The 13,862-nt window shown below is 39.2% G+C and overlaps 1 protein-coding gene across 1 annotated transcript in view; it reads right to left on the bottom strand.

Moving 5' to 3' along the window:
* LOC134527515 (ribosome biogenesis protein BOP1 homolog) overlaps nucleotides 1–13,862 on the bottom strand; it is a 142,894-nt gene that overhangs the window by 109,260 nt on the left and 19,772 nt on the right. The window contains exons 4-5 of the mRNA XM_063360250.1: nucleotides 6,064–6,181; nucleotides 3,382–3,699 (exon numbers count right to left, since the gene is read on the bottom strand). Coding sequence (XP_063216320.1) covers nucleotides 3,382–3,699; nucleotides 6,064–6,181 — 436 coding nt within the window. The remainder of the gene's footprint in view (nucleotides 1–3,381; nucleotides 3,700–6,063; nucleotides 6,182–13,862) is intronic.

The raw sequence follows: 13,862 nt of genomic DNA, 5'->3' as shown, positions 1-13,862 counted from the left end.
TGCCAAGCTGCCCTGCCCTCAGATAAAGCCAGAAAAACACATTTTTAAATTTTTTTTCAAAAATGTTAACAAAACAGGGGGAGGGGGGGGGGGGAGGCGTATATGCGGGCGGGGCCTTTACGCGAGCAAATATGGTATCAATTCTCTTCCAGACACATTTTCAATTATATGTTCAATTGCCGCTGTGTAGCGTGTATAAAAATGTAGCCAGCACTGTTTGGCATCATGCCTGTATAGAGTGTGTGCACGTAGTCGACTATCAATATTGATAGCTCTCCAATTGCATGTGGTCCACAAACTGTCTCACGCAGAGAAAACTAACTATTATTGATGACCTGCACTGTCGTGGTTAATGTGTACTACAAAGACAATAGTTATCTGTACTCTACTCTGACAGTCCTGTCTTGTCTTTGGGTCACTTCTTTGACGTCTGTTTATTTTAAGTTGACACAAAATATATTTTGTTTCGTACGTATTATTTTATAGTAAAATGGTGTCAACTACAAGTGAGATCAAACTCAAAATTATGTGTGTTTTAAGAGTAAATTGACTTTCAGAAATGTTTTAAAACACTTCAAATTTTTTGTATTTTTTAATTCAACCATGTAATAAACTATGGATTAATTTTTTTCAATAATATATTCAACTTTTTGTCGCTTTTTACGTAATTTATCTTGGACATGGATTGAGTATTGATAGTAAATAGGAATGCTAGTACATATTAAAGTTTTCTTTAATGTAAAGTGTTTGTTGAGCAAGGAATATATAAAGGTAATGTTAGGTTTTTAGAATTTTCCCTCAATTTACCCTTTTTGTTTTTAACACCCTGAAAAGTATAATTAAGGGGTTTTGCTGTAACAGGGTATTCCCAAATTAGTGGGGTGTTGGACAATAAGTAGGGTGTTGGACAATAAGTAGGGTGTATGATAAGTAGGGTGTATGATAAGTGGGGTGTTGGACGATGAGTGGAGTGTTGGACTATAAGTGGGGTGTTGGGCGATAAGTGGGGTATCAGCAGATTAGTGGGGTATCAGCAGATTAGTAGGGCATTAGCAGATTAGTGGTGTATCGGCAGAATAGTGGGGTATTGGCCGATAAGTGCAGTAATGGCTGATAAGCGAGGTATCTGCGGATTTGTGGGGAATAGGTCGATAAGTGAGGTATCTGTGGATTTGTGGGGTATTGGCCAATTAGTGCGATATCAGCCGATTAGTGCAATATTGGCAGACTAATGGGGACTCACCTGTTTAGTCATATAAATTTTTATTTTAAGTATTGACAAGTCAAGCTTAGTGCCCGTATTATATAACTAAATTTCAACATTTTCCTATAGGGGGAAAGAATCAACCTGTTTCAATTCCAAAACCATAAAACTCTGAATAATCCTCTGATGCAACTGGAATCAATGTACAGTAAACTCTCGCCAGTCCGTGGCCCGAGAATCCGAAGTTCTCAGAAATCCGGGGTATTTCCGAAGTGACATGATCGTTACTGTTTAGATGTATGTATCACTATTCTCAGTGGATGATAAGAGCGACGCTCACTGATATTTATAGCGCGGTAAAAGGCTCTGAACTGGCGCGCAGTCATCTCGTTCCCGTCAGATAACTGTGAAATTTGAGCGGTGACCGTAACATTATATGGTGGGAAAATAAAGATAAAGGTGTAATGCCTTTTCCTCTGGTGCTTTCAAGAAATTGTTTAACGGTTTTTTACACCTAAAACTTCAAAACCATGCCTTTTAGCCATTTTAACTCCTCTTAATCCGATATAAAAAAAACAGTTGGGCATTAGCAAATTCTTAAATGCTTTTCGTAAACAGACTCCAGTCGGATATTTAGAGTAGGTTGGAAATCGCGTAGGTTTTCCTGAAGCTCTGGGCACCGTGTGTCAGTGTGTGAAACATGTTGCCAGTGACAAGTTTCCTAGCTGTGCGCGGCACACGACTGTAGTTGTCATGCGTCACACGCCGGGAATGCTGGCCGGAGGGAAGGTGAGTATAGTTCATTTGCGGTAAAAATAAATACTCTAACCGCCCTGCTAAATTTTTCCATTAAAGAAATTTTGAAGTTTCAGAGATTTTCCAGCAGAAATAATGTTCTGTAACTAACAAACAAATTGTATCAAAAAATTAACGGTAAATGGCTGCCGTGGGGGGCCTTAAAAAAATGTTCATTTTACCGGGAATGGACTATACAACCTGGCTTTCGTCGCATGCAGTGTGGAGTAGGGGAGGAAGGATGTTGACAGTTTCACACGCAGAAAATGGCTAGAGGGCTGGAGAGAGGGAGAGAGATGGTTTGTTGTCTGGGAGGGAGAGGTAAGCCGTATGACGTCATGCATCCGCTGCCTTTGAGCCGCCAGCCTGTCTAGACGAGATTCTCGCACTCCCACTTACGTCGCACAAGCTACTGCTGCCGTGTTTTTAAACGGACTGTCCAATTTTTTTTTCTCTTCTTATACGAACATTAGTAAGTGCACTATAAACCAACACAAAATATATGCTGCATGTTAAATAATAGCTTTGTATAAGCTTTTATTGTGAGTTTTACCATTTTTTCCCCGATTATTTTTGTTTTGTGCCAAAATTTCAGATTTTTTGATGGTTCTAGTGTACAATTAACAAATGATTTTTTTTTTATTTCTCCCGTTTCTCTTTAGTTTAACTGGACTGGCCGTGTGTCTGTGAGGGAGTGGCCTTGAGTCTCTTGCCAGCTACGTATCGCTTCTCTCAACCGCCCCTCCTAAATTCACTTCCCCTTATCAAGGGGCTTCCCGTTTCAGCGCACGCCACATTGCTACGCCTAGCTCTTTCACATCAAAGTGCGACTTCGGGTGCCATTAATTTAATTTAAGATGACTTTAAATTACTTTTTACACAATTTACTACCAACTTGAACAAATGGGTGTGTTAAATTTAATCAGGCCAGGCTGTAAATTTTCAGGAAAAAAAATTTCTCGGGTGCTTCATTTACTATGAATGGACTATACTGGTATTGCTTACGTACCATTCTGTTAACTTCTCAAGTGTCTTGTTTATTATGACGTCCTGTGGTAGTATTACATGTTCATTGACTACCATCTTATCTTTTAGAATTTTTTTTTGTATTTTAATGAAAATTTTTCAAAAATCCGAAGTTTTCAAAAATCAGAAGGTCATAAATCCCCGACACCCACGGATTTGCGAGAGTTTACTGTAATTGGCCTGTTCCAGAATCGGAATTGATATACTAATTACTAATATAAATACACACACATCCTTACAAGATATTTAGCATTTATGAACAGTACTTTAACAGTAGCAACACTGGGTTTGTTCATTTAAGATGTAATGAGATTTTGCCATACACCTCTCATAGGTACATGACGACGCATACCAACCTCTCGACTGTCGAACAGGTACTCGGAGGGTGGGTTGTAGGACTCGGCGTGGCCTGGCAAGTTCCGCTTGGGTGCAGGGATGTGGTTGTGTATCCGGCGCATCTGCTCCGCCCCGTCGTCGCTCCCCCACAGCATGTAGAACTGCGGCCCTTCCTGTTTCCGCTTCGGCTTCACCTTGATCCAGCCCATCTTGATGGCGTGCACAATGCGGCTCACCTTGTGCTTCTCTGACCGGCTTGGCAGGAACGAGCGCTTGTGCTCGGGGAACTTGCGCACTGGCATCTTCATCACCTCCGAGGAGAACCACTCGACCCATGGCTTTAACACACGGAGGAACACACACTGTCTCCATGCTGTCTCGCTACAAGCCACCTAGTATTTGAGTTTCGAGCCACCCACCATGTCACTTTATTGCATTTTCCTGTCATTACTGTGACATATGTTTCACTAAATGTCCATCTTACAATAAATACACTTTTTGACATCTTCGTGTATGGCAGTATGCTAATAACATACATATATGAATTTTCATATCACATGTGAGAAATATCAGACGTGAGGCTACTGGAACTATCTACCAACAGTTTTAGAAACAAAAGGGAGGGAAGGCATAAAATTGAACTTACTTGGTTATAAATTTGCAGAATGTAAAAAGAGACTAAATAATTAATTTCCACATGACTGAAACAGAACATCAACATGTGGACAGGATCCAGCTAGACAATACATTCTAAAAATAACTACATGTAACATTGTAAGATGTACTACTTTCATACCATGAACTATTATTTCTTGGCCTAAAATATAAAATTACAACAATGCAAAGTGTAAACATATGAGAAAACATATACTGTAATTCAGTATTTTGGATTTTTTTTTTCGTTTTCAAGGAACAAAAATTTATCTCTACTTGAACCACAACAGCATGTTTATCTGTCACATAATAAACTAAAAAAAGTGGCATCAGGCTAGGTATAAAAATACATAACACTCAGCAGTTTCTTAGTAAACAAAGCCTTTCTCCTCTTTCTCAAAATTGCCAAAGATATAAAGACACACGACATATAGTATTTTGGTTGCTAAGCACAGTACAAAATGAAGGTACTGACGTGTGGAATGCTGCGTACATCTGTAATCACTAAGCCGTCAGTCCCGCTCTTCCTAAACACGTGTGCGAGCCACGGCAGACGACAAGCACCGCCCGGCCCCACTCGCGTCACCCGTTACCAGGGCGACCATACCCTTTCCCACCAGGCCGGCCGAGTGCACACGGCACTACAGCCACCTGGAGTTCTAACAAGAGGCAGGCGATTCCCAGAATTCCTCCCTTACCTACGTCACTCCTGGGGCCTCAGGACGGGTATAAAAGAGTGGCCCTTGGCCAGGCAAGTAAGTTGTGCCCGAGAGAAATCACTGGCAGCAGTCTTCAGCTCACCGCGCCTCTCCAGCAGCTGAGTTCAAAGTTCATGGCGCTACAGAAAACAGACGCCCGCTCACCCGTGGCAGAGTCTCTCAGACGAGGTGACAAATAAGTCTGGCAAAGGAGTAGCAAAGCAAGAGGAGTGCGCACCGTCCCTAACTTAGGATCTGCCTCTCTACAAGCCGTAGGAAAGTTAGAGGCAGCAGCACAGAGTTCCTAAGTACTAGTAGGAAGAGATCGGTTCGAGATCAGATTGTAAAGAGAGGCTGTCCCCTGCACCTACACATATATCCGGTAATAAATTGAGATACTAAAATATCACATGTATCCTTTCCGGAAAGAGGGTACCCCAAGTAACCTATGCCGCTACTTCTGGCCTAGCCAGCACCATCCTCAGGGAGGAACATGCAGCTCAGCAGTTGTCATGACAACCAGGAGCTCGTAAGTAGCCAGCATCAGTCTATGTCGCTTCTCATACAGAGGCGAGGGCAAGGAACCTAGACCACGACCCATGTCGGGAGAGGGGGATTCGCCCGATGAGGCCCCTCGGGTCTACGCCAAGGCCCGAGACCATGCTGTAGCTGAGAGGAGACAAAGTGACTTGCAGTGTTCTTCCCGGCACTCACTATGCTGAGACAACCCCGGCTCCCTCCACCAAGGAAGGACCAAAAGCAAACCAACACCCCAACGCCAGGACAGCCATCCCTTTGAGGGCCATCACGAACTGTTGACAGCCATCTTGAGGGTATCCCCCTGAGCTCATCACGCCATTCCCTCCTACCCCACCTAGGAATCAGCACTAGGATCAGCCACAACTATCCAAACAAACCCAGTAGACAGATAATTTGGAAAGTTGTCAAGCATAAGGCACACGTACAGTAATCAGTACATACAGCATCATGCAACAGTACTATCACACTTGTGTGGTTCATCAGTACTATTGATGGTGCTGTAGTATAAAAAAATAATGTATTAATAATATCAAAATACTTTTGTATCAAAATTTTCTTGTGTTACAAATATATGATGTACTGCGCGATACTTTCCGAAATGGTACTGATTTACACATAGGAAATAGTTGTATTGTGTTTCCACAAACATGTTGAAATTTTTTGTTTGGAAGGAAGTGGGATGCGGAACCTTAAAGTGATGAATTAGAACAGTTATCAATCAATTTTTTTGGGTCCTTATATATGACAAATAAATATTTATATGATTAGTTACATTATTCTGACGAAAGCTACAGATAATAAAGTTTTTACCGCATATTCGTCAAACTCAGGATCTGGTACTTTCTGGGACTGTATCCTCTGAATGAGGTCCATATCAGCATCACACAGGATCACATCTTGGCCTGTTTGGGGATCTTTCACTGTTCTCCTGCAAACAACAAGAAAACATTTTGAAATTTGCAGGAACAATTACATACTAAAACTTCACTTTACTCTGACAACAATGATTCAATTCATAATTCAAAAAGGAGTTAAAGGAAGTATTTTTAAGAATATGTTGTTATATTATGTGTATTTGCCCAAAAATTAAATTAAATTATTATATAAGAAATATTAGTTATAAATATTTTAATAAATTTAATACATTTCTATTTAGTGTTTTTAATAAATTTAAAAGGTAAATTTATATTTCAGCCCAAGCATGAATTGAAAGTTTTTAATTAATTATTTGTATGTAGCCTTTGTTGTAAAACATTTTAGTTAAAACAATGCGTTATTTGTATTCTAGAGAAAAATTGGTACACCCAAAACCATCTAAAAATTTAGGTTTCTGTAATTTTGGAAGAACCACATATTTTACAACTGGAAATACAGATCTGAAAAAGACAGCCCAATCAATTATGTAGTTTTATTTATTAGTTAATATATACACTATTAATTAAATTGCATCAATTTAATGATGATCCATTTCATGTCAAATCAGCACACTTTTAATTCAAAATCTACCGGACGCTCTTAAGAATTCAATGCTTTTTGGTTTATAACTTACATACATGATGTACAAGAACAATTTTTTTTGGATATTTTGAAATTGTAGTTTCTTAAAATAAAATTTAAAAAAAAAAAAAAAAAATTCAAATTTAGCATATTTCTGATTTACAAAAATAATTGTCATTGAAAGAAAGGGTTGGTGGTAGAAAGCTCAAATTTTTCCATTTAAAATTTTTTATTTTTATTTTTTAAATAAGCTTTAATATAACACACAGCTTGATAAAACACAATTAAAAAACCTAATTTAAAAAATGTAAATAAATAATTCAAATTTGGTTTCTTGAAAAGTGACAATTTTAAATTTTGAAAAAATTCTCATAAATTGTTTTTACTAGTCTCGTTTCACCTATTAAATATCTTGTTAGGATCATTACGGGTTCATGAGATGACACACAAAGCAGTGGCATGAGTTGAGAGCAGGTAATGAATAACAACATTTTTGTTAAAAATATTTAATTTTAATTACTTTGAGGTATGATTACTGTTTTAATTACTTTCATACTAAGCTATTCATAAGAACTTTCATTTGTAATATACATACATAGCAATTTTAACCTAGGTAGATTTTACATAAATGATACAGTAGAACACCCCTCAACCGTAATTCCCACAAACGGAACTCCCGATATCCGGAACTAATTTTCCAAAAAAAAATTAAAACATTACAAAACATTTCTGCACTGGAATGAGGGGTTTTTGCTTTTGCCTGACTGTACATGTCTTGTAAACACGCGCGTGTATGTCTGTCAGAGAGCTAATTATAGCCCGTCTTTCCCGCGCATTGCGTGAATACACCGCTGGTTTTCGCTTCGGACGTGAATTACTATAAAGATGTTTATGCTATAAGTAGTTTTATTGTTTCACTATGTCAAGTAAACGGAAAATTCCGGCCGGCCCGAGAATGTACACCGACTCCCACTACACACGCTGACACACGTGATAGCCAGTAACATTTACTTCCAACGTGTGATGCTTTCAGTTTGTAGACAATAATTTAGTGTACAAATATGTATTATGTACATATTTATACGTTAATATATGGTTAAACAGTCTACATTTACCTGTATTTCTCTATCTCTGTGTTTTTAAATGAGATGCTTTGAAGTGTTATTCTTGTGTATGTGAAATGTAAACTGTGCGTGGCAGTGACTATACACTCTCCAGGAAGTGTGAATCACTAGCACGTCAACACAGAAGTAACACAACACTGCAGCTGTAGTCGTACTACCTCCCCCGAACCCTCTTCACCATCCTCTTCGCTCACGCATGCACCCACCCACAGAGATAAGAAACACGTGCCTGCCAGCTTGCTAGAATGAAGGTCATTCAACCGGCCCGGAGGCCGGCCCTACCGCAACTCCCCTTACCCGGAATTTTCCCATAACCGGAATAGACCTCCCCCCAATGATTCCGGTTGAGTGGTGGTCTACTGTTAATAGGCTAACGTGGTACTCTGTATTGAAGTGCCTTCATTGTTCACTGAATTACATTGCTTTATGCCTCATCTCTCATGACCCCATAATGATACCAAAATGTTATTTCATAAATGAAATTAGAAAGACACAAACATGTTATGAGAGTTTTTTCAATTTTTTAAAGCTGTATTTTTTTTGAGAAAAACAAATTATAATATTTCAGTACATTTATTGTTTTTTTTTGCCAGTTTGTTAATTAACACACTGCTTCTCAGTACTCACTCATCTGCGCTGCGATACTGTCCCCGATGCACCAATCTTCGCACACAAAGCCTGCTCGTCACTTGCTTATCGCTTGCCTAGGGGTCGCTCAACCTTTCAACTTCTCTGCCGCTATTACCACCATCCCACACAAACTCTTTCTTGCAGGTTGGTTCTTATATATATGCCAAGTCCCACCCTGGATATGTCTTGTAGCCCTCAGAAGTGTTGCATCATCAGAATCCACGACTTAACACCCAAAGCTGCGTCATAGATACGCCACATCTTGCGACGGGGTTCTAGGGTAATGCAGAATATACCAGACGAGACAGAGAAGGTGCCCCCGTACTTTTTGGGAAGGAAGCTAATCCAATTTACGTGTCGGTAGGAGAGGGACGTTTGCTACTTGCATCCCTCCCGCCGGCTGGCCAGTCTCATCGCTAGCAGCCTCGTAACAATATTTTGACTTATCCTCTGCAGCAGTAAGCGCAACTAACATAAGTTCAGCCGGACTCAGCACCAGTCGCGGAGAAGTAGCCAGAGATAGTCATCGAGACAAAGGTAAATTGTCGAGAAAGATGCCTGCACTCGCTGTCATAAATGACTCACTGGGCAAGTAAAACCTTTAAACTCGCTCAGCGGAATCTGAAGAGTTTAGTACTATAGAAAAGCCAAAGGAATGTCAAAGTATTGCCGGTGAAGGTCACATATTTCACTCGCTGGGTGAGTAAGTGATGAGTGAGTAGAGGACGAGCGAGTTCCCGGTGTGGCGAGCAACAATGAACCAGTACCGTACCCGTGGATCAGGAATTAATAAACTTGGACAGCCTAGACAAGTGTGTTCTTAGCTGGGTAATAAACAAGGAACTACACTTTTGCAACACAACAGGTTGTGTCGAAGTTATTGCCAGGTTGCTAAGGGCAAAGGATGCGAATCCGGAAGTGAAGGTCTGTGACTGACATAAACTTTACCAGTGTTCGAAGGAAAGTGTTGGATCAACTGTACACCTGTATTGAGTGGTCATCAACCAGGGCTTCGTGATGTGTCCTGAGTCATCTCGTCCAGAGTTCTCATCATTGAAGTCCAGACGTCTGTCGAGAAGGGAAGGAGGGCGGACGCTGGCCACAGAGTTCTTCAGTGACGATGTCTTGGTGCACTTCACCGTGGGAGAAATAGGTGCATGATATCAGGCGAGTGTGGCAACAGTAAACACCCAAGTACAGTGGGTGTTATCTACAGTAATTTTTTTCGGTCGTCACTCTATAAAGACATATTGTGCAAAATGCCTAGTTAACCCATAAGCATTTCCAAGTTGTGAATAAGTAACAGTAATAATGTTGCTTAAGAGTGAGGTACTGAGACTACTGATTTGAATAGTTGTAATAATTTATTGTGGTGAAATATTCATTGAAACAATATTAGTGAAATATTTACTGAAACACTTCAATATTCAATATGATTTTAATTGGCATATTGAAACTGCCGGTAGCAGAAACATATAATAAATATGTGCAAAAGCAATATAATTGTAAGATCATAACAGGTAATGATTCTTTGTATTTAGTCACTGCAATTGTAATCAAGCCAGGGCTAATATGTATGAATATTAATTTTATGTTTTCTATTATTTTTAACAGTTGCCTCTCTACATATGCGAGCTACTCACCAGTAATGAAGGAAAGTGAGTAACAAGAGAACATGTGCATTGTCCGGGAGCGGGACATATTTCTGTTTGTTTTGTCGAACTTGGACTTTATTAAAAGAATTATATATACAGTGTAAACTCTATATAACGACACTTAACGGACTGAGCATTTTTCGGTGTTATAGAGAGTGGTTGTTAAATGGAGAGAAATAAAAGATATCATTTTACTATTCTATAATAATATGTATTTACTAATATAGTACACATTTTATACACAAACATTAATATTCATACAAATAACAACACTTATTGCGTATAAACTGTTATCTTCGTCTGATGTTTTTTGCTGCTCCAATATTTTAGTTGTATTTTTTTATGTGTTTTACTGATATCTTGAGATACTGCCGGATCACCTTGATTACATAAAAAGTATTTTTCTAATAGTCTCGCTGCATCAAGGGCTTGTTTGATGCTTGGTGGAGGGACAGGATCGTCTGTTTCATCTTCTTCATCTGTCAGTGAAGCTGTTGTAGTCAGGTTGTCGTCAACTTCTATGTAGGTTTGTCGATTTTCAGTCAAATTATTTGGCATGTTGAACTGCTTAACCCACTCAGTTAATGGATGGTCATCTTCATTTTCAAACTCTGGTTCTTTTTATTCTTCGTCACTCGTAGAACAAATACAAAGTCCAGCATGACGAAAAGAGTGCTAGACAGTTTTTGCTGTCACTTCATCAAAGGCTTTAGATAAAAAATTTATTGCATGCAGCATATTAATAGAAGTTGTACCCTCAGATTTGACCAGTTCCATCAAGAGTTTCTTTCTGTAGTGACTTTTGAGACTTTTAATAACGCTCTGATCCATTGGTTGCAAAACACTTTGTCGAGTTTGGCGGGAAAAACCCCAACTCTATATTTCGGAGATTAGATACAGGAGGGTGAGCAGGACAGTTGTCAACAAGTAGGATTTTTCGTCCTTTTAATTCTGCATCCCATCTTCGCAATTCTTCTTTGAAAAATTGATTTTTCATCCAGGCTGATTTATTAGCTTTATAGGTAGGTCACTGGCAATTGTTCCAGGTTTTTAAAACAACACAGATTTTTGGATTTTCCTATCACCAACAGCTTCCTTTTCTCTGTGCCACTCATACTAGCAGCTACAAGCACCGTGATACGCTCTTTGGAGAGCTTTCCTCCCACACACTTTTCTGCTTTAAATATCAATGTTTTTTCGGGGGTCAACTTAAAGAAAATTCAGGTTTCATCAGCGTTGAAAATGTCACTCGGAGCATACTTTTCTTTCAATTTGGGCCACACTATAAATCCAGCCGTGAGTCACATTCGTATCAACACTTTGTGCTTCTCCATTAATTTTACCATAGTTGATATGGTGACGTTGCTTGAATTTCCTGCGCCATCCTTCTGATGCTTTGAAAGCAGTTAATTCTAGATCTTCGGCCAATGTTTCGTCTTAGCTTTCATGATCGGCCCCGAGAAAGGGATATTATTCTGGCGTTGTCTATAAAACCATGATAGCATCGCTTGATCCAGATCTTCGTATTGAGGTTTCTTTAATTTCTGAGCAGATTTTCCATCCTCTTCTGCTTGCAGAATTTTTTCTTTGTTTTTCCATATTGTAGACACGGTAGAGCGGCTAAATCCAAAGCGTCTTCCAACATCACTGATCTTTTCTCCTGCCTCTATTGAGTGTATTAAAAAAACTTTTTCGTCAATACACAAAGATTTTCGTTTACAGTTTGAAAGCATGTAAGCAACTGCGATAATGATAAAGTGTAACTACTTGACAAAAGTCTAGTGACCGAGGTAAACATGTGCAACTTCATAATACAAAAACAAAAGACAAAATTTCTTAGAATCTCCGGTTTGTCAGTCGAAGTAACCACATGCTAGATAATACAACAACAAAACAGCATACAAAAGAACGTACACAGCTGCAGTTCTTATCAACGTCGGCAACTTAGAAAGTACTGCTTAATGATTTATAGTGCCATATTGTTATCGTTAAATAGAGTGAGCGTGACGCTATATAGAGTGTATTATTGTATAGAAAACAAAGTAAACCAACCAAAGTCAAGCAATTTCAACGTTTTAAGGAGTTTGTCGTCAAATTGAGTACCGTTATAAAGAGTTTACACTGTATATGAAAAAAAAAATGCACCACTCTGCTTGCGAGCTAATGTGTCACATGGGTAATTTTTGCTATTCTCTTGCTTAAAAGTCAAAGAAAATATAATACTTGTAGTATTCATTTTTTTGAGGTTAAGTGTGTTTGTAACTCGGTTGACTCTCACAGTATGGCATCCAGCTTGATACAATGAGTTCCCAAGGAGACATTTACGAGACTGCTGCTAGGAGACCTACGCATCGATGAATTCGAAGCTGTGACAGTGATGTCAGATGAATTAAGGCAGATAGTGCGTAAGTGCTACAAAGACGAAATACTTTGACTTAGTTAATTAAAGCAAATTCACTGTGGTACAGTACAGTAACTTTGCTAAGTTTTTGATTGATTTTTCATGTACCAAGAAAGCCCCAACACATTTAAGCTAAGAGTCAGAATAGTAAATGGGGAAAAGTGCAGAAAAATTATTGAATTTCAGCATACAAATTAAAGAGAATATGTACAAGACTTTATAGTGTCTGAAACAAATAGTGGGAAATAGCGCAAGATTATGTGAACGACATAACGCGTTACGTGGTCATGTTACGTAACCCATACCCAAACACTGAACCAGTAAAGATAGTCAGTGATAATCTGGAACCACAGTGTAGACAGTATTGTTCAGCGTACAATCTGAGTACACTAGTGCAGTTGAAAAATGAAATTTTTTAAAATTGAAACTAGTTAGGAATAATCAAAATCTGTAGAGAAGTAATAATAAAAGACACCAGAAAAGACACACTAGTAGATTTTTGGATGCAATAACCACCTAGCCAGAATTTGTTTTTACAGACAGGACGCGCATGCAGGTGATAGAATAAACGTCGCTTGATGCGTAAAGATGAGAGTTTAATTGACGAGTAGCACAGCAGGGACATTCGTTCGTTAATCAAAAATATCCTTCTTGTTATTCCTTTCGAGGTGCAACAGACATACAATACATGCCATCCTGGCATTGAAGCAAAGCAGCGCCCTAAGAGGCTAACCTTATCAGCGAAAATTACTCTTGCCACATGCTACCAGCTCCACATCTACAGCTGGAAGAAGGCCGTCACCTAATCGACTTAACATAATTAAGTACAAGACAAATACATTCTGCATACGCACCAATGTACTTTGTTGCCAGACTATGTCAATATGGAAGGAGAAGGGAAGGAAAAAAACAGATTTTCGTAACTGCGTGAAAGTCGAGGCACGACAGGATCTTCAAATCCAAAACCACCATCACAAAATAATTTAAGGAACAACCCCATTAATGCCTTGCCCACATAAAAGTCATAAGAGAGAGATGATTTCTAAGATGTGATGAATCTGGACCAGCAGCAATGGAAGGCATTGGTGAGGGAGACCCGTATACCCCGAGAAAACCCAGTTGCTCACAGCAATGACCGGCATGTTTTTCATCCCGCCAGGAATCAAACCCAGACTGCTTTGGAGGAAGGACAGTGATCTGAACACTAGACCACCCCAGACCCTATATTAGTAACAAGCTACTTTCAAAATTTTCGTTTGTCAGAATGACTCTGAAATTTTAACAACATGCTGGGGAGAACTC

Source organism: Bacillus rossius, chromosome 1 (genome assembly GCF_032445375.1).
Source record: "Bacillus rossius redtenbacheri isolate Brsri chromosome 1, Brsri_v3, whole genome shotgun sequence".
Lineage (NCBI taxonomy): Eukaryota > Metazoa > Arthropoda > Insecta > Phasmatodea > Bacillidae > Bacillus > Bacillus rossius.
This window is presented reverse-complemented; position numbering and strand designations above follow the sequence as displayed.